General features: G+C 41.7%; 4 protein-coding genes across 9 annotated transcripts in view; 3 read left to right on the top strand and 1 right to left on the bottom strand.

Annotated features, from left to right (window-relative positions):
* Positions 1–8,266, top strand: part of nxn (nucleoredoxin) — a 65,832-nt gene extending 57,566 nt beyond the window's left edge. For both annotated transcript variants that reach the window (XM_031297619.2, XM_031297621.2), the window contains exons 7-8: positions 155–279; positions 7,093–8,266. In XM_031297619.2, the coding sequence (XP_031153479.1) occupies positions 155–279; positions 7,093–7,275 (308 nt within the window). In that variant the 3' untranslated portion in view covers positions 7,276–8,266. The remainder of the gene's footprint in view (positions 1–154; positions 280–7,092) is intronic.
* A 339-nt stretch (positions 8,267–8,605) lies between these two features.
* On the bottom strand, positions 8,606–13,069 carry mrm3a (mitochondrial rRNA methyltransferase 3a). Its single transcript, XM_031297622.2, has 4 exons — positions 12,828–13,069; positions 10,407–10,651; positions 9,796–9,957; positions 8,606–9,684 (listed from the first exon to the last, which is right to left on the bottom strand). Exons 1-4 carry the CDS (start codon positions 13,067–13,069, stop codon positions 9,089–9,091), a joined length of 1,245 nt encoding a protein of 414 aa, XP_031153482.1. The 3' UTR covers positions 8,606–9,088.
* Positions 13,070–13,407: 338 nt separating this feature from the next.
* glod4 (glyoxalase domain containing 4) lies at positions 13,408–16,794 on the top strand. Its single transcript, XM_031297627.2, has 9 exons — positions 13,408–13,707; positions 13,861–13,910; positions 14,008–14,128; positions 14,433–14,577; positions 15,239–15,375; positions 15,480–15,566; positions 15,663–15,776; positions 15,872–15,958; positions 16,060–16,794. The coding sequence occupies exons 1-9, from the start codon at positions 13,618–13,620 to the stop codon at positions 16,123–16,125; spliced, it is 897 nt and encodes a 298-aa protein (XP_031153487.1). The 5' UTR covers positions 13,408–13,617; the 3' UTR covers positions 16,126–16,794.
* A 230-nt stretch (positions 16,795–17,024) lies between these two features.
* Positions 17,025–20,150, top strand: part of LOC116048449 (protein KIAA0100) — a 31,241-nt gene continuing 28,115 nt past the window's right edge. The window contains exons 1-7 of one of the 5 annotated variants that reach the window (XM_036001484.1): positions 17,025–17,201; positions 17,769–17,896; positions 18,075–18,201; positions 18,380–18,429; positions 18,563–18,704; positions 18,785–18,903; positions 20,060–20,120. In XM_036001484.1, the coding sequence (XP_035857377.1) occupies positions 17,826–17,896; positions 18,075–18,201; positions 18,380–18,429; positions 18,563–18,704; positions 18,785–18,903; positions 20,060–20,120 (570 nt within the window). In that variant the 5' untranslated portion in view covers positions 17,025–17,201; positions 17,769–17,825. Of the gene's footprint in view, positions 17,202–17,765; positions 17,897–18,074; positions 18,202–18,379; positions 18,430–18,562; positions 18,705–18,784; positions 18,904–20,059; positions 20,121–20,150 lie in introns of all 5 variants that reach the window. The other 4 variants (XM_036001483.1, XM_036001485.1, XM_031297565.2 and 1 more) reach the window with 4 other exon arrangements.

Here is a 20,150-nt window from a genome sequence, read left to right as displayed (position 1 = left end):
TCTGTACACTTTCTTTCATGTCCTCACTCATCTGTCCCCCAGTCATCTGTCCTTCCTTGCTTCCCATTTCACTCATCTGTGCATTTTTCCTCTCACATGTGGCTTTTTTCATACTTTTAAGATCTTTCTGTGTCTCTTTTCATGGTTCGTTCAGACGCTGAGGAGGAAGGTGAATTGGAGCCAGCAAAGGAGCTGATTCAGCCAATTGCGGAGAAGCTTATGGCCAAGTACAAAGCCAAGGAGGAGGAGATGCCGCTGCTGTTCTTTGTGGCTGGAGAGGTGAGATAAGCCACTCGAGGCACAGATAAATGCCATTTCACACAAACCTGCATAGCTGAAGTTGGGTCAATTATTGTGTGAAATACGGTAACTCATCTGTGTGTGTGTGTGTGTGTGTTGCTGTGCTGCGCTTGGCAATATGAAATATAGTAACAGACTGGAGATTTGAGGCCGATTACTGATATTAATATTTAAGAGTTAAAAAATGCCGATAACAATATATTGTATTGTAATGTAACATAAACAATCATTTCTGGTTAAGATTCCTTAATTTAGTTTATTTTAAGAAATATGACTAAAGTATGTACTAAGCAGGGACTTTTAACAGTTTAAAAATAATAAACTGGGAAAAAATAAACTTGTCGTCAGAGCTCTCCGGTGGACAGTTCATATGAAGTTGTGTTTGTGGTCACCTGGCGAATGTAATATTCTCTCCCTCTTTTAACTCTGTTTTGGTCTCCCCATCTCCTGGATAAATATCTGGCTCTTTAGCTGCTAAATGCTCCACTATGTTCACCAGCTAGTTGCTAACTGTGTCTGTGTGTTGTTTGGTGCTGAGCAGGTAGCGTACAGTTGGTTTTTAGAGCTTTTTTGCTGAAATTGGGATGAAAGTGGGCAAAACGATAAAGTTGCAGGCTAGAAAACCAAACCGATGAGCTAAAAGACGCTGAAATGTCAGGGGAACTGCAGAGTGAGGTGATCATTTTCATAGGTTTGCCACAAGGAGCGATCAATTTTCAAATCACACAGTCATAGGATCCATTGTTGATATGAAAATATTGCACACTTTGGCTGTTGTTGAAATGGCAGCATTAGAGGCAAGAGTGACACTCACTCCTATCCATGACCAAGAATTCAACTTGGTGCCTTTTATCAGGATGGGAAGACCCAGAGCGTGCCATCAGACTTTCTCTACTACCTCAGACTGCGTCCAAATAATCCTTCCATCTCCTACTTTATCTCCTCCCACGTCTCCCCCCTGTGGGACGAACCCTGACGTTTTCATAACTCTTGTTATCTCATGTTGTTCTGTCTCGACCTTCCTAGAGCTGGTGGAGTTAGCAGTAGCAGCAGACATAATTAGCAGATTAGCTGCCTCCACCCAGTCCCCTGCTCTCTGCCCTCCAGCTCCCCTTTCCATACCAGTTCTCTCTGCCCAGCAGTCTGTGAGGACAACGCTGGTTTCTCATGTCACACACGGAGGGCAGGCTCAGGTTTCGTGGCCGTGGGGCTTGCACATGTGCTAAGTGACTGACCCTGTGTGTGTCTGTCCGAGGCCGCTCGTCAGCCTGGAAATGTCACTGACCTACAGTACACAGAACAAGAAAAGCTTACAGAAAGACGAGAGTTGACATGATAGTGTTTCGTGTTCATTGTCTGTGTGCCAGTATTTATTTGGCCTAACACAAAGACACATTGTTGCACTGGAGCTTGAAGTGATTCAGAAGTCTAAGTTTGCTTTGTTTCTCTTGTGGCACACATGCTAAGGCAGATATTTCTACATCCATGCAGCACAGGTATAATTTACTGGCTCTTGCTCAACCGGCAAAAAAAATCACCAGGTTTCATTTTCCAGATCGGATTCACGGTCAGATATTGCTTCCCGTTTCAGGCGTTTAGAGAGAGGAGCTTCCAGGCTCTGGGCTCAGACTCCTGCACCTTGGCCGGGGTTAGCCCTGGTAGTCGCACACTCCTTGCCAGGCCAGCTGCTGGGTTTTCTGTGTCCATGAGACAGCAGTATGTTGGCAGTCTCTCAGGGGGGAGGCCAGGCTGAGCAGAGTGACACAGGATCTTCTTACCCTACTGAAAAAAACCATCTGCCAGAGTAGTATATTGATTTTATAAATGCAGAATGAAAGATCTTATGTTCTTCCATTTCTGCTGTGTACTAGCCGTTGCATGCAAAATGAACTTTAGTGGTATCCAGTAACATACGAATATAACATTTTTGTGGCAAGCAGCAGCGATTCTTCTCTTCAACTTTTCCATGCTTTATTTTGTGTGTAAAGCTCAATAGAGCTATTTTAGCCATGCTCGCGGCATGGCTTTAGTAAAGGCAATACAGTCTGTTTGTTCACCACTTTAGTCCAAACTGTAGTATCTCAACAACTATAAGATGAGTGCCGTGAGATGTTGGAGTGACACTCATGACGCCCACTGTGTTTGGCAATCCCCTGAGTTTTCCTCTAGCGCCACCATGAGGTTCACTTTTGTGGTTTTGAGTGAAATATCTCAACAACTATAAGATGGATTGCAATAACATTTGTTACACACATTCATGGAGCTCAGTAGATGAATCCTAAAGACTTTGGGGATCCCATGAGTTTTACTCTAGCGCCACAATGAGGTTCACATTTAAAGCTGAAACAATTAGTCGACAACAGACAATTCCAATGGTCTATTAATCGTCTAAATGTGATAGTTCCAGGCTCTCAAATGTGAACATTTACAGCTTTTCCTGGCCTTACTGTATGTACATTAGGGTGATTTAAATATTTCAGGGTTTTGGAAAATCAATTGATCAAGGAAATACTCGGTAGATTGGTTGATGATAAAAACATAGCTGCAGCTCTATTCACATGCCCCCATGAGTTGTAACAACTTGGTGATCCAATAACGTGTTATCAAGCACCATCATCAGGTCCAAATTGTTCAATACTTTTATCATGTGTCTAATACTAATTAGCAAATGTTAGCATGATAACACACCCAACTAAGACGGTGAACAAGATTATCATTATACTTGCTAAATATCAACATGTTAGCATTGCCACAGTGAGTATGTAAGCATGCTGATATTAGCACAGCTTCACAGAGCCGCTAGACTGGCATGTAGATAGGGTTGGGCGGTATCCAAATTTTGATACCGTCAAACCTCCTCCCTATTTTACCGTGGTATACGGTATTACTGAGACTTATTAAAAATGATGACGTAAGGCTCAGACGGCGTCACCAAACTGTTGGCTTGTGCACCGTTCAGAAACTGAATAGGCTACCAAACACTATCACGTGATGACAACCACACATAATTACATGAATTATATTTTGTGGAGTGCAAGCGGGGCAGACGAGTGCTGGAGGGGCAGCAGCGCGTGGACAAACTGTTGCCGGTTGGCGAGGAAAATCCTGTCTGCCTCCACAGCCAGCGCACGGCCGGTGCGGTGCGCACGGGTGCTGGAAGCTCTCCATTAACTCGGACGGCTTGCTGTAGCCAAGGCCGTTCAGGGACAGCAGGCGGTCTGCTTTCTCCAGCTCCGACAGTTCAAAGAGTTCCAACAGGAATGTTTGGAGTGCGTCGTACTTGCCGTTAGCCGGAGGAGCCTCTAACAGCGCCATAGCCCTGGCTGTTGTTGAAATACTTTGTAACGTCCTGTGTTATTCCTCTCAGCTGGAACTGGGCCTCGATGTGCTGAAACCACGGCCGTGGGTTGTGCTGCCAAAAGTCCGGTAACTTCATGGTGGCCGCGTAGATAACACCGACATTAGCCGCGCCACTAGCAGCGGCCGGCGCCGCCGCAGCAACAGCATTTTCACCACCGTCGTTGTTTGACATAATTCAGCCCCGGAACTCGTATATCATAACACCTCTCCCTTAAAGCTACAGTACCTTGGTGAATGTCTCTTTCAGTCTTACTTATGGGTCACCACAATTTAATATTTAATCCTTGTCTCCTATATAAGTGCATTGCATTTTTTTTAATGACGGTATTGAAACTGATACCGTTGCTATTTTTAGATCCCGTGGTATACCGTATTACCGTATTACCGCCCAACCCTACATGTAGACTTTAAGTATTGTTTAATATAAAGACATTAAAGGTTTCTTGTGTCATTGCTCAAAAGTAAAAAAACAAACATAAAAGTTGCATTGACTGTAAGCTGTCCTAAAAGTTCAATAAATCTGACATTTTTTATTCCATTGAGTATTTAGATGTGCAGTGCAGCTTATAATATCTGAAATTTCACAGTCATGACTTTTCCTTGAGACATCAAAGCTGGCCAGTTAGATGGACGCAGCCCCGGCTCAGAGGCCTGTGGGGAGGTTTTAAAAAAAAAATCATCATCGGTTCAGGCCTTATCAGATGGTCATCGTCTGTGAAATGCCACAGTGCATCAATAATCCCAATAAGCCTGATACGGCCCAGCAGGTTCCACACACGGTAAACACACACTGAGCCTTATCGCAGCTGTGAGTGGAGTGCGGGCTGTAGCAGAAAGGCCCTTTGTCTTTTTTGTTCTGAGCTGCAGAGGGCGGGGGGGGGGGCTCTGGAATGGCTGCACCTCATGAGAAGCAGTTTACACAAGCAGAGAAGCCACACAAAAGAAGATGCATGACTTCCTACAGAGGCGAAGACTGACGTAGAGATTACATCTTCTCGTATCAGCGAGGCTAGAAAAGGCCACAGTGACAGATTGTGGAATTTCTCTCCTTGTGGTTTCTTTACATGGTGTGCCCAGATGATCTATAATGCACACTTAGTATGGCTGCAAGAGAGCATGCAAGGCACAGCTTCTATTTGTAGTAGGAGAATCAAGCAGTATTTCACTTGTAACAGCATTGTCCTTAGTGACAGCTTACATCTGTGAGTATTAAATGGTCATTGTATGGTGATTTGCAGCATAATAAAACAGGCTCCATTCAGAGGAAGTTAGCTGCCTATGACAAAATACCACACTGCAGCTCATCTGTTCCATCTGTTAGCAAGAGCTCACAGACTTCATCTTGACATACTTATCCTTTTTAGGTAGCAGCACAGCCAAGCTTTTTAAATGAGGAGTCTGAGAGCTTATTGTGTGGTTTGATCCATTTAGTGAAAGTAGCTGCAGATTTTCTGATAACAGGGAAAACGCAACAAAGAGGCCTGAAAGGAGAGAACGCTTGAGTCTTATATGTAGCAGGAAATCCATCCAAAGTCGCTTTATCTTTGACTTTGTTTTGACAAAACTCACATTGGCACATAAATCAGTAACAATATTAACATCAGAGGCGCTGCCTCTGTAAGAAGTCCAAATCTTTGTTGCAGTGCCACCCTCTGGCCCTTTCTTGTTAGTTCTGCATTTTCAACATAATCTTTTCCATATGAAACTGATCTTTAATCTTTGCGAGTCTCCCACTGAGCCAGCAAACTAAGCTGAGGGGAAATCAGGTCATGCTGTCATGAGGAAAGGAGAATGTGTCAAATGATCGAGCTGTGCACATCTAACAAGTGAACTGCGTGACCTTACGAAACATAACACGTGAAATGCGTTTGACTTAGAGAAGATATGACTAGAATAATGAATCTCTGTCAAGGTAGGAATGCCAATTCCAGAAGCACTCCTGGCTGGAACTGAAGCTGAATTACGAAAGGGTGAGATTTCTTATTCAGTCTGAATAATTAATGGCCCTTTCAAGCTCGTTTGAAAGTTGCTGCCTGCCTGCCTGCTAGTGATTCATTCTGTTAACTGTGGCTACAGGGGTTGTTGTTAAAGGGTGAAAAGGTGACATTAAGCCTCAGGCAGAAAATGGGTGAGGCCCTTTCAAAAAAAACTGCAGTGAAATAAAAGTGTAATGCCCTCCAAACCCAGCAGCAATCTTTTTGTAACATATTCCTTCACAACTCTGCTCTCTCTCTGTCTCTCTCTCCTGCCCACATGTGCCATTCAAACACTGTGTGATGAGACTTAGTATATCTGATGTTGAAGGAGGGATGTTGTTGGACCCCCACCTTGTTACTTCCTGTCTTTCCACACAGCAGGATGTGTGACTAAGCACCAACTCTCTGCTCTCTCTGGGCAGGCTGCATGCAGGAAGACGGGAGAGAGTTTTATATTCTCTTTTGAGAAGTGTGCATTAATAAAGATTGTGCCTGGCAGTTCTGAAATGTATGGGGTAATCTTAACATTGCATAGTTGAAGTAATGGGTGCTGTCCTAGTTGACTCCGCCAAAAGCAAGTCTGAACTGATGAGCAGCAGAGAAATGTGTAATTTAGGATACTTTCTCTCCTGGAAAGTATCCACTGTTTGACTTGCATGTTTGTCAAAGTAATTCAAATGCCATGTGAGCATGGACGCATTAGGAGACGAGGGCCAATATAAATCCAACCCCTCCCCCTTCTTACATAACAGCAAGTCCCCCCCACATACTATAGTTAGTTCATGCTGTAGATGAAGATGGGACGTCTAAACCAGTGGTTCCCAGCCTTTTTCTTTTGACCTGCAACCCCTTTAAGTTTGCATATGATACATTGATGGTGTGTAGTCAGTTTAACCAAAACATGGATTCTTCCATCTCAGATTGTTTTATTTTAATAATAATTAATTAAAAAACAGAGGGCTGAAGAGGTCAAACTGTCTATTTATTTACAAGAAAACAAGTCAAGCTAAGTGTTGTACACAGCACACCCAGTCAACATGTGTGCAAGAAAATGAAATCACACAGAAAAAGTTGAATTCCTGCACAGTCAGCACTGCAATGTTGCATTTTGTGTGTGCAACTGTGTGGGAAGTCAGTAGTAAAAAAAAAATTATTTAATATTTATTAAAAAAATAACATTCAACCTTTATGAATGTTATATTTTCAGAGAAGAGCTTTTTTGTAGTCAAACATTTTTGAATTGCTTTACTAATTTGGATGTAGACCTACTAACACTACTACTGACGTATTGGCAGATAAAAATGTCATGTGAGTAAAAAAAGAAAATGCGATCCCTACTTTTGATGGAGCATTTTGACTTTCCAGCAAGACAGTGAATAAGTCACTTCAAGTAAAATGCACCACTGTAACACATACATATATACTATCACCTAATCAGTGTTTGATTTCTTCACAGGATGACATGAGTGACTCCCTGCGGGACTACACTAACCTCCCAGAAGCAGCTCCTCTTCTCACCATCCTGGACATGTCGGCCCGGGCCAAGTATGTTCGCGACGTAGAAGAGATCACGCCAGCCGAAGTGGAGCAATTTGTCGGTGATTTCCTGGCTGAAAAGCTCAAACCAGAGCCCATCTAAAGAGGAAGTCCAAATATAAATCGGACATACTATATGGGACTCACTCCATCATCGAACCCCGACCTGTTGCTACCCCCCCCTCACCCTTCCCAGCCTCCCACTATCTCTCCTGCCTCCCCCCTGACTTTGTCAGACTGTTAGAGAGATGTCTCACTTTTTACTGACATTTTAACATTTTTTTTAGACATGTTCCTCTTTTCATGGAGTCCTCTCTTTTTCCTGTGGTGCCTTGCATTGACGGTAGTCCCTACAGTAATATATATGGAGATTCTGTTGGTTCTTTTTTTTTGGCCTCAAGTCACTCTATAGCATTTCTGAACTCTAGAGAAAACCAGAGAATTACTCAGTGGACCTAGCCTGACAAGCCAGACCCACGTGACCCTGGCTGCAAATTACATTTGCTGCCGCTAGGGTGCGTCTAGATTTCTAGGCTACAGTGGACCTACTTATTCAGCTGATTCTTTGCCTTCTGTTTTGTCTGCGTGATCTTTGTTACTTTTGATTTCTGAATGATGTTGAGAAAGAATAAAATGCATTTTTACAGTTGTAGTGTAGTAGTGCAAATGTGCTAAACCTCAGTTGGATGTAGCCGTAAGCCTTTATGGCCCTATTTAAAGAAAAAAACAAAAACAGGTGCACATACAGTAAAGATCACATTATACTTGCTTGTAACAGACCAATGACTGATGGTTTAAACCCCCGTGTGTTGTTGTGCGTGTTATGATGTGAGTGAAAGTCATCTCTTGCCAGCTGTTGATGGTGGTTCTCATCTCAAAGTCATTATGAGGATTTTCTGTGAAGGTCCCTAATGAAAAGGCCAGGTGATTTCTGAAGGAGCAGAAACGGCATTTGAAGTGTTGATTGTATAAACCCCTGTATTCTGTTACTTCAGTACTGAATTGTCACACCCATTAAAAATTCACTGGCAAGCACAAAGTTTTGATCCTTTTGAGTTCTATAATAAAGTTATTTCTTGGATATGTAAAATACACACAATGCAATGACTCACCACTTCCTTTATTTTTCAAGTATTTAAATAAGACTTGTGGGCTCAGTGCAAATGTTGCATTTATTATGGGAGACAGTATGCAGATCATTTTTGTTAATGTGCAGACTCCAGGTGGGATGGAAGTGTAGTGACTTCTGCATATTTGCATAGACAATTTGGCTGCAGATATAAAGGATGACATCAGTCTTGTCCTTTCTAGAATTAATATGCATTAATTAATACGCATGCATCTATTTAAAGCTCTTAGGAACTGTATGACAAATATAGGGAGGGAGTAAGAAAAGGGGGAGTCTTTAAGGGGGGTATAGTCTGACTTTTTTCAGAGAGCAGGGAAGGCTCATTTCACTTTTTTCTAATCCCAAATCTTTTTTCAGCCTTCCCTTGTGAGGTTTGTTGTATGCTGCTTTTCTTTGTTGCCTATGGCAGTATACTGAAAAGCTTTTGGCTTTGGGCTGATGATTGGATAAAATAAGGAATTTGAAGACACTACCTTGGGCTCTGAGAAATTCTAATGACCGAGTCACAAGATTTCTTACATTTTACAGAAAACAATTGAGAAAATGTTCAGATTAATTGGTCATGGAAATAATTCCTCTAAACAGCCCTAAAAAAAAACTAAGCATGAAAAAGGCATGCAAGGTATACATTTACTTGACATTAATTCAGACAAACATTTCACAAATCCTCAGTATTCTATTTTTAGCAGGACAGGATGTAGAATGGAAATTTGAATAATTTAGTTCAGTCTGTAGTAACAAGGACAAATGTACACCAGAAGTCACATACTGATATTTAGAGCCAACGTCATGAAAATTGCTGCTCAGCTTTAGATTTCCATTTCCTTTCAGGTGTCTGAGTTAGTTTCCACAGTTGCTTCCTGCCCTCAAACAAAAGGATACTGGTGGCCATGGCTGAGTTCAAGCTGTCCACATCAGGAGCGACAGGAATGAAGAGCCTGTGTCCGGCGGTTTTCTCAGCCAACTGGACTGCTTCTACACTCAGACCATGTGTCTCTCCACCTATTACAAGAGCAGTGGGACTCTGAGCCCAGCTCTCATGGTACAGCTTTGAGTCCAATCTAGGAAGTGAAAGTCCCCCATCTTCACAATCTGAGTCTGAATCAGAATCGTATTCCTCGTAGCGCATGTTGTTTTGATTCGGCCTTGTGCTGACCCAGCCATAGTCTCCTGCTTTGGAAGATTTGTGAGACGCGTTAACTTGGGAATCCTCTTTTTCTTTACTTGCGTCAGCGGCACAGCTGCTGTCAGCCACATGGACGGTCACAGGTTTAGGGAGATGTTTCTCCACATCATCCCAGCCCAAGCTGGAATAGATGGGAAGGCGGAAATGGGCACCCATTGCTGCACGCAGAACTTTAGGCTCCCAAGCGTCAACACAACCTGTCAGTGAGAAATAAAATAAAAAAAACAGATTTGAAAAAGAAGCATAGAAGCAAAGCCATTTCTAAGACAGGGAGTCCACATGTTCACATCTTTAATTAATAAGCATACCCTTGGTGAGCAGGACACTGTGGCAGCCGGCAGCAGCAGCACATCGCAACATAGTCCCAAGGTTGCCAGGGTCCCGGATGTTGTCGCATATCAGGGACAACGGCACTGAATGACTTCTGACAGCGAAGTTTAACCTTGATGGGTCCGGGCGGGAAAATATGGCTGCAGAAGAAACTGAAGTCAGCAAGAACTCTGAGCACCTGGGTTTCATAATGAACCTAGTGCACACAACATTCTGGGATGGGAGAAAAACGTGCTCTGGTTCATTGGCATTTCTTTAAACCAATCACAATCGCCAGACAGAGCAACGGTGCCACTGCAAAATAGCCTCGAGAAGGAACTTGTTTTGGTGGAACATGTGCACGTAGGGAGGCGAGCTCTAGAATTGTGTGATGAGGATTTTACTAAAACAAAAGATAAATATAATTTGATTGTTGGTTCTAGCTCGGAGGATGTTTCACAAATGGACTGGTGTTTAGAACGCCAACACAAAGAAAGCGGAAGGTGAGGGACATCCGGCCGAACCTCCGGCAGTACTGGAACTATCCCGTAAATCAAACGTCGGTGATATATAGACTATATTAAACCAAATCTAAAAATGCGACCCTCACCGATCACCCCTTGTGGGGCCACGAGGTCAGACCAGATCTTGATGTCCTCAAACTTGACTTTGACTAGCGTGGCCCTCTTCAGCTTGTCTAATGGCAGCTCTCGGAGCCGATCCAGGGTACTGAAGAACACCATCTGTGGGTTGGCTCCAGCATCCAGGGCGTCGCAGATTAAACGCCTGCCCTCCAGGAGGATTTTACCCTGGTGCTCCCGAGATGTCCTGGAACGAGCAACACTCACTAACCTCCTGAAGGACAGACAGAGAGGCAGGGATGGATTACAGCCAGTGTGAATATGACTAATTATCATAATTATGATTACTATTTGGGAAGCTATTTGTAAATTACAGGCAGCGGTTATGCCCTTCAAGAGCAAAAGGCAGCAGCTGAAAATGTCAACTGACAGAAATGGCTTAAAACTTCTTATAACTATCTAAATGTACTACAAATTGACTTAAGTGCAATCAGTATTACCACAAACTCCAAGTTAAAGTCCTGCATTCCAAACATCACTTAAGTTAAAGTATGGAGGTACTATCAGCCAACTCTACTTAAAGTAGCAGTCTGAAGTACTGATAGCCAGGCAGAGGTTCAAGCAGGATGTTCTCAGAAGAAGAGACTGAGGACAGAAGATACAAGTTCCCTTACAGAACCTAAAGAACTGAATGGTCGAAAATTAGCAACATTTTGATTTAAATCTGGAGCTATATAATCAAAGAATAAGTCAATTATCTCACACACAACAGAGTATTTCTACACAGCAGTATTGCTACTTTTACTTAAGTAAAATATCTTCCACCACTTATCTGTGACCAAACCATAGACTTCCTTTACTAAGTTCCTAAGTCACTATGTTACTAAGTTCCTAAGTCACTAAGTTACTAAGTCCCCAAGTTCCTAAGTCACTAAGTCACTAAGTTACTAAGTTCCTAAGTCACTAAGTCACTAAGTTACTAAGTCACTAAGTCACTAAGTTACTAAGTTCCTAAGTCCCTAAGTTCCTAAGTCACTAAGTCACTAAGTCACTAAGTTACTAAGTCACTAAGTCCCTAAGTCACTAAGTTACTAAGTCACTAAGTCCCTAAGTTACTAAGTTACTAAGTCCCTAAGGCCCCATCCACACGGAGACGTTTTCACTAAGTCACTAAGTCACTAAGTTACTAAGTCACTAAGTCCCTAAGTTACTAAGTCACTAAGTCCCTAAGGCCCCATCCACACGGAGACGTTTTCACTAAGTCACTAAGTCACTAAGTTACTAAGTCCCCATCCACATGGAGACGTTTTCACTAAGTCACTAAGTTACGAAGTTACCAAGTCACTAAGTTACTAAGTCCCCATCCACACGGAGACGTTTTCACTAAGTCACTAAGTTACTAAGTTACTAAATCACTAAGTCCCTAAGGCCCCATCCACACGGAGACGTTTTTTGGTGCAAACGCAAGTTTTTAGCATCGTTTGGGCCGATCGTCCACACGAATTTAGTAAACGCACTGCCTGAAAACGCACTTTTTTGAAACCGGGTCCCAGGATGAAAAAAATCGAAAACGGTTCTCTTTTGGCTTCATCTGGATGGTGAAGCCGGCTTTTTATCGTATCGACGATGTCATCGCCACACCCCTCGACCTCTCACCCGCAGTCCCGCACTAGTGACTAGTGCACGGCGAGCATATCCCATCTCAATGGTCAAACCAGCTCACTTCATCTAGCTAAATAGTTTATCTCTGCTCCCTGACACTGTCCTCTGCCGGTCCTTGATTCTACACAAGATATATTGCTAACGTTAAACATCGCTAAAGTAGACGTTAATTGCTGTGGTTAGCTAGCTGTTTATAAAGTGGAAGCTAGATAACTAGCTCCTTGAACGGATTATAGTAACTTTTGTCACGGCTTATTGTAGAAAAGCTACTGCAAGAAAAACGTGTAGATTATCAAAAAGACATTGGATCACTGATGTTTGTTTGACTGCCGATGTTAGCTAGTTAGCAGAGCTAACGTTAGCGCGCTAACGTTAGCTCTGCCAGCTAGCGCGCTGCAATCATGTCCGATGGCAGACATAATTGCAAAATAAAAAGCAATCCAACAGCATATTATACAATGTAAACAAAGACACGTTTTCTTGCGGAGGCCTTTATAAAATGAGCAGTGGTGAAAGTTATTATAGCCCATGGATGTATTAAGAGAACGTTAGTCTAGCTAGTCATGTTATGATGGGAAGTGACAATGCTCTTCTTCTCCGTTTTTTGGTGAATTTCTGTAGCAGAAACAGCGCCGCCTATAGGCCTTGAATATGAAGTAGCGCGTTGAGTCATTTACAAATGGATCCGTTTGGACGCAACTATTCTCGAAACGAATCCAGGGAAGACGGGTAAAAAAATACGGTTTTGGTACGTGTGGACGTGGCCTAAGTCCCTAAGTGAGCCTTACGCCAGCCGTTTGTCTCCAGGCAGCGCCCTCTCGACCTGCCGTCCGGCCGCGGGCTCCCGACTCCGGCCACCAGCTACCGGAGAGGCTCCATCTGAGGCTGGGCCGTTCAGCACTCGGACAGCGGTCCTCCTCAGTCCGCGGACATATCGCTTTGATTCCTCAATAGCACTACTCCCTCTTGTTAGAAAAGCATTTCGCTCGATGGAAACAAGACATATCACGCTTCTCATGTATGCTGCCATGCATGGATGTATTAAGAGAGCTGCCATGTTTGCCCCGTTTCTTCTTCTCTTGTTCTACAAAACGTTTTACTAACACAAGCTAACCTACTTACCGCCACCAGCTGTAGTGTTATAATATTACATAATACATGTATGCGTTCTAGTTTAATAGGCAACGTTATTAATTCACTGCGTAGTTACCAAAGTAATTACACTCTTTTTCAATGTGTCGTCTTCTTCTTTTTTTCCTATTTGAACTAATTTAACGATCAAAGTTGATGCTAAACTGGTAACCTCGCGAGAGAATGTGACATACTGGGTGATACCATTAACCTAATTGTATAGGGATGGCGAACGTAGTTGTAATGGTTTATTTTGCGTAAAGTCGTAGCACATTATTTAATAATGTTAATTAATTTACAAAAGTTGAAATAGTATTCTGGAATAGTCATTGTAAATGCCTGCTGTTTTCCACTTCTATTTACTTTCCGCCAATCGTCGACAGAAAACTCGATCATCAAGGAAGCTTAATCGTTCCCTGCACACCAATCTGCAATCTGTCAATAAATATGGCTTTGAGACGAGCGCTGCATTTTGTTTTCAAAGTTGGTGACAGGACCAAAACTTCCATGTTTTACCGAGATGTTCTGGGCATGAAGGTACTTTTTCGCAGCCTAATTTAATGGCCAGAAGCCATTATTTACCTTTGTGCTCTACAACGTTACGTAGCTAGCAAATTCCTCTTCTGTCATATGAGTGAGTGAGTTTTCATACTGAATGCGTAATTTCTCATCTCTTCTTATCCATTTTAGATTTTACGCCATGAAGAGTTTGAGGAAGGCTGCAAAGCAACGTGTAATGGGTAGATATGAGACACCTTTTAAACTAACTGAACTTTGTACCCATAAAGCTGTTAATATGTTAATATGACCGCTGCCCTCATTCTGTTCTCTGTACAGCCCCTACGATGGAAAATGGAGCAAGACAATGGTTGGCTTTGGCCCAGAAGATGACCATTTTGTTGCTGAACTGACATACAATTATGGGGTGGGAGAGTATCAACTTGGCAATGACTTCTTGGTGGGTGAGAGTTAATTTGAAGACTTTACAGAGGACAACACCATGTTGTGTTACAGTTCAGAAAATGTAACTATAATGGCTTTAACTGACCCCACACAGAGGGACACAAGGTACACCTCTTATTTTTAGAAACATTTGAAAAATGAATGTCTGTATGTATTTTCATCACTTTGATCTTATGAACTTCAACGTATATAACTTTTTTGTCTTGTCTGTGTTGTTGTGTTTTGCATATTATTATGCTGATATGGACCTGTGTCTAAAATAAAGTTGAATTGTATTGCCATATATGATTTCACTTTAGGGTCTCACTCTGCAGTCGAGCCAGGCTGTAAGCAATGCTAAACGTCTGGGATGGCCTCTCACTGAGGTAGGAGAGGCTCTGTATCTGACCCGGGCTCCAGGAGGGTATCCTTTCTACCTGGTAGACAAAGAGCAGCCTCTCACAGGTCAGTGTAACGCCTATTTGTTATCTGCATGAGAAGGAGTTATCATTGTAGTTTTTCCAGTGATCAAAAGTCATTTTCAAAATTTTGAAAATGAATAACTGTAGTCATTTTATCACATATATCAAGCAAACATACCAAATATCAGCTGGTTACAGCTTCACAGATGCAAGGAGTTACTTAGTTTCATAGTACCATACATTTATTTACAGTAATAGCCTTAGTTTTAATTTTTTATTGGTCAGACTGCGTAAGCTTATGTCAATTTTGTCTTAAATGAAAAATAATAATAATTGTGATCTTCAGCTAAAAAGACTTTGAAGTGTAACTGAACAATTGAACATTGTATAATGTAATATTGTAAACTGTATTTCTATAGCACCTTTCATAACCTAAAATGCAGCTCAAAGGGCTTTACAAAACAATTCAAAAACACAGGTGTTAAAAACAGGAGACAACAATAATAAAATCCCAAAAGAAATAAAAAGATAAAAAAAAAATAGGATAATTCTCGTAATAAAAAAAAAGATTGATAATGATTAAATAAAAAAATGTATGATATAAAAAGCCATAAACAAGTATGACAAATCCATAAGGAACATCAAGCTCTCTGTTTGGGCGGGGCAGGTATTGATCACCTGTAACCTGGGATCATTTGTCCCAGACCCCGTGCAGAAGGTGTGTCTCGGAGTGTCCGACCTCCAGAGTTCGACCCACTACTGGACTACACTCTTGGGAATGAAGGTGATTGAGAAGAATGAGGAAAAGAAAACTGTCCTGATGGGATTTGCAGACACGCAAGTAAGTCAAGTATCAAAAAAATAATTGTTCTTTGTATTTTGTGTTAGTAAATCAGGCATGTATTTTATTATATGTTTTCATTTTATTTTTGTGTCTTTATGCAGTGTAAACTGGAGCTTCACGATAATGGTGGGACAGTAGATCATGGAACAGCATTTGGAAGAATAGCATTTTCATGCCCACGGGAGCAAGTAAAATATTATTTCATGGATACATTCTTGTCTTTGTTATTATTGGAGAAGAGTAATCTTCATTTTTATCATAAATATTTTCATTACATTCCACAGCTGCCTGAACTCGAAGCCACGATGAAAAAGGAAAATCAGAAAATTCTCACTCCATTAGTCAGCCTGGACACTCCTGGAAAGGCCACCGTAGAAGTGGTTATTTTGGCTGACCCAGTAAGTGCATTACCAATATGATGCTGTAATCAAGTGAAATTAGTCTCTGTCAAAAAAATAAAATATAAAAGTTAACTGGACAATGTTTGTTTTAGGATGGTCATGAGATTTGCTTTGTGGGAGATGAGGCTTTCAGGCAACTGTCACTGGTGGACCCCAAAGGAAATGAACTGCTTGATAAGGTTGGTGTTGCTCCAATATGTTCCTCTTTAGATTAAATATGCAACATTTGCTTGATATTTAATGTGTCTGTGCTCTTTCTGCCTTTAAACTTGTTTTTTAGGCTATGGCCGAAGATAAAAGTGACGAGTGGTTTGCCAAACACAAAAGACAGAAAGCTGCTGCATGAGATAAATGCAGCCTGGAAAATTGTGCACCATCAATTTCTCACCAGTTCGTATGATGACGAGATGCTGCACAAGGCACCTGTCGTGTAAATGCTCTTGTAATGACAACTTGATTATCCTAAAGCTGGCAGTATGAGATTTATTTTTCACCTGGATGCATGCCATGAGGCACAGGAGCATTGACAGCACTTTGTGAAAGGGCCACTTGTTCAATTTGATGGACATTTTTCCAATTAGTATTGTTCCTATCAATAAGGCAGAGAGGTAGGCAAAAAGTCAAATAGGTGCAACTTATTCTTTCAAAAGTCTGAAAGATTTTTGCTGTTGAGCCCCTGTTGACCCTTCACCAACCATAGTCTGTGTATTGTTTATGTACTAATTAATGAATTTAATTACTGGACTAATACTACCTGGCCACGAGATTCCTATGCATCAGTTAGTTTGATTAAAAACAACTTTATTTCGAAAAATGTACCATGTAAAATTCCATAAATTTGCAGGCAATCAAATGATCAAACCCCAATTACATGCAGTGCACCTGGAGCGTTTAGGGGTTTGGGGACCCTTTGGCAGTTGTTTGGAATACCAGCTTCAGGCAACCATTAAAGTATATGTTGTAAAATGCAGCATCATGTTTTAAGCGTATACAAATAAAAGCATTCATTATGATGTATTAGCAAAAGTTTATTCATGTGGTTGAGTTACACTGAATCTTATCATTTGCAAAGATACATAATGTACTCGTGTGTGTGTGTGTGTGTGTGTGTGTGTGTGTGTGTGTGTGTGTGTGTGTGTGTGTGTGTGTGTGTGTGTCTCTCTCTCTCTCTCTCTCTCTCTGGAGGTGAGCTGATGAATAAGCCTTAATGTTTGAATGCATAGTTAAAAATGAATATTTGCCTGAACAGTATTTTGTTGGCGGTGCTCCAGCTGCTCTCCCTCTAACGCCAGTCACAGTTGTAGCTCCAGCTCCAGCTCAGCAGAGCAGGGCGGACCAGTCTAGAGTGTGTCTGAGCAAAGAGTTAACTGTCAGATGAAACTGCTCCTTGCAGCGAAAACACAGTGCTGTGAATATGTCAGGGTAAGTAACCTTGACAATTAACGGAAGCCAAATACATCTACAGTAGTTACCAAAAAGAATGCTAAGTTGTGTAGCTACCTGACTCGCAGCTATGCTAGCTAAATTAGCTGTAGCGTTAGCTTGCTACAATGTTAGCACAGATTCCTACTGATTTTTGGATGACGCGGCGACAAACGTCTTGAACTATTTAATGTTTGATTACTTTGGGTTAACGCTGCTACCCAACAATTAGCCACTGTTTCGCCACTGGTATGTAGTTAACAAGGACTTCGTTTAGGTAGCTAACGTTAACGGTTTCACACACTGTTAAGTGATAAAGTTTAGCTACATTACGTGCACTACACTTGTAATTAGCAGTGTTAGCATTGTGAGGCTAGCTGTTACTGTTAGCTGAAAAGCACCCAACTAACGTTCATGAATTTGCATAGCAAATGTTGCCTCAGCCTGTTTACAGTGATGGACAAGTTAGTGATTGTTGTTTTCTAGCAACCAATCAGTCACACCTATACTGTAGTTAGCTATAAGCACCTGAATGTGAGGTGTGCATCTCTTCCTCTTTGACAGCAGCTGATAGAGGAGCAGCCGCTCATGTCCGAGATTTGGGTGTGAACAACTTTGGACACAATGTCTCTCTTGCTGATATCCTTCCTGCTAATCCTTCTGCTTGGGATTGTGTTGTTATGTGTCATTTTCAGGTGAGAAATGTGTTTCTACATTATATCTGATTGCAAATGATACTCTGTAGGCAACATTTAGTTTAACTAAGATTTAAACCCAGAGTGTCCTTGATTTCCCTTAGATTATATCAGATATTTTCTTCATGAACAACTATTTGCAAAATCGATGATGTCTGCTTTTGTCTTTTGCTTCTAGGTGGCTCATATGCACCCTGGCTGTTCGATTCTTCCAGACTGCACTCAATGCTGATCTAAAGATCAAATCAGTCGGGCTGTTTTCTGTCCAAGGAGTTAGTATCCAGTTTCACCCCCAGCATACTCTGGTAAGACATTACACAACATTTATGTAGTGAGCTCATTCAGTGTCTCTTTCAGGTGTACATGTTTGGCTCAGTAATTGCCAGGACACATTTTATTTGTTTTGTTAAACTGTCCTAACATATGTCATGGGTCCTTTTTGACTTACTATACCATAACAGTGAATGGCTGTTTTTATGACAGGAAATTGACAGAATATGGATTTCAAGTAAACTTCTAAACCAGGATTTGCCGTAAGTATTCAATTTTTTGTCAGTTGGATAGTTTATACAATCTTTCACCAAGCAAATCTAGATTTGAAACCCTAATATATGAAAATTCTTAATTCTGTTATGTGAGACAGCTAACTGCATGTTTGTGTTTCAGGAGATACCTGGCGTTGTGTGTTGGCGAAACCAGAGTTAGGTTTGACTTGCAAGCACCACTCAGACCTTTGGTGAAGAAGAGCCATGGGAAAAAGTCTGGGAAGATTTCAGTCAGCCCCACAACCCTACGCTTTCTGTCACAAGTATGGAGCCTCACCTTAGTAAATCTTTTGTTAAACTGATTTGTAGAAAGTATTTCACTTCTTTTATCTTGTGTTTTCAGCTGCTGTCGTTCCACATCAGCTCGATCAATGTGATGGTACTGAACATGGGACTGTCAGAGTCTCTATGGCACATGACCGTTACAGGAATCACCTTGTTACTTGATCACCAAAGTAAAAGGTAACTACGCAGTTCCCACTCTAGGGCCTTTCCGACCGGATAGTACTTGTACATTTTAGAGGAAAAGTACACTTCTAAGCAGTTCTAAGAACTACTCTCCCCCAAAATCTTTTTTTCCGTTTGCATTCCCACTGGCCAAGTGGCCATAGGGACTGGTAGGAGGGGTAAGGGAGTGACGCAAGCACGGAAACGGTCTTTATAGCGTTAAAATCAGAAAACAAATACACCAAAAAAAAGCATGAACTAAATACTAAATCTAATGTATATAGCATATTTGTCATAATTTAAACAAGTCTCCCGAAGAGAAAAGGGTATCTCTCTCTCCCCCGCCTCTGCCTGCTGCGCTGTGTGAGTGTGTGAGTGTGTGAGTGAGTGAGTGAGACGGCCCGTTCAGCAAGGTTTTCAAGCCTGCAGGGCACGCTTGTAGAGTTTAACGCCGAAAATACGTTAATGTTATGATGGACATGTGTTGTGATATTTAAACAAACGATCCGTCAACAGCGAAATAAAAGCCTATTATTTACGAGACCGGTCTCCAGCTCAGAGGTCTCTGAGCCAGTCATGGCCGAGCGACGAGCTAGAGGCCGGGGCAGGCGCCTGCTGGCTGTCGCCTCACTCCATGGAGCTCCGAAAACTTTGAAGCAAATTGTCAATTCGGCATCAATTTTTGCAAGACTGCCTATATTCGAAATCTAAACAGTTCATTTCTCGCCTAAAACGTTGTCAGAAGTGAATTTAATGATGATTAAGATGGTGAAATTCTGATTCTGATTCTGAAAATTGTTAAAAATGTCCCGTTGTTGGTTGTTGCTCCGTCTGCAAGTTCCGAGTTGGCAGTGGGCGGGACTTATAAGTTCGACCAATCAAGTACACCTAGGAAAAGGGAAAAGACCCTGCTCTGAAGTAGGAGCTAAAAAAGTATGCTACTGAGCCAGAGGAACTTAAAAATCCCCAAATTTTTCCTGTCGGAACACGACGAAAAAATCTTTCTAGGAACGTTTAGTTCTAAGAACTGCAAAAATCCTTCCGGTCAGAAAGCCCCTTCTCTCTATCTGTTATTTCGGTCTGCCATCGATCTGAGTTAACTATTACATTTAATAGAAAAGTAAAGAAGGACCGTGCTACAATGTTATTAACTTTCAATCTTTCATTACAGGCTGGTGTGGGACTTCTCAGTCGGGCAGCTAAGCAGTAAAGTGCTTAAAAGCAGTCAGTTGGTACGTTGTTCTATTTTCCCTGAAATAGAA

This window comes from Sander lucioperca, chromosome 5 (assembly GCF_008315115.2).
Source record: "Sander lucioperca isolate FBNREF2018 chromosome 5, SLUC_FBN_1.2, whole genome shotgun sequence".
In the NCBI taxonomy this organism is placed as follows: Eukaryota; Metazoa; Chordata; class Actinopteri; order Perciformes; family Percidae; genus Sander; species Sander lucioperca.
Note: the sequence above shows the minus strand (reverse complement) of the source record. Positions and strands in the feature narration are given on the sequence as shown.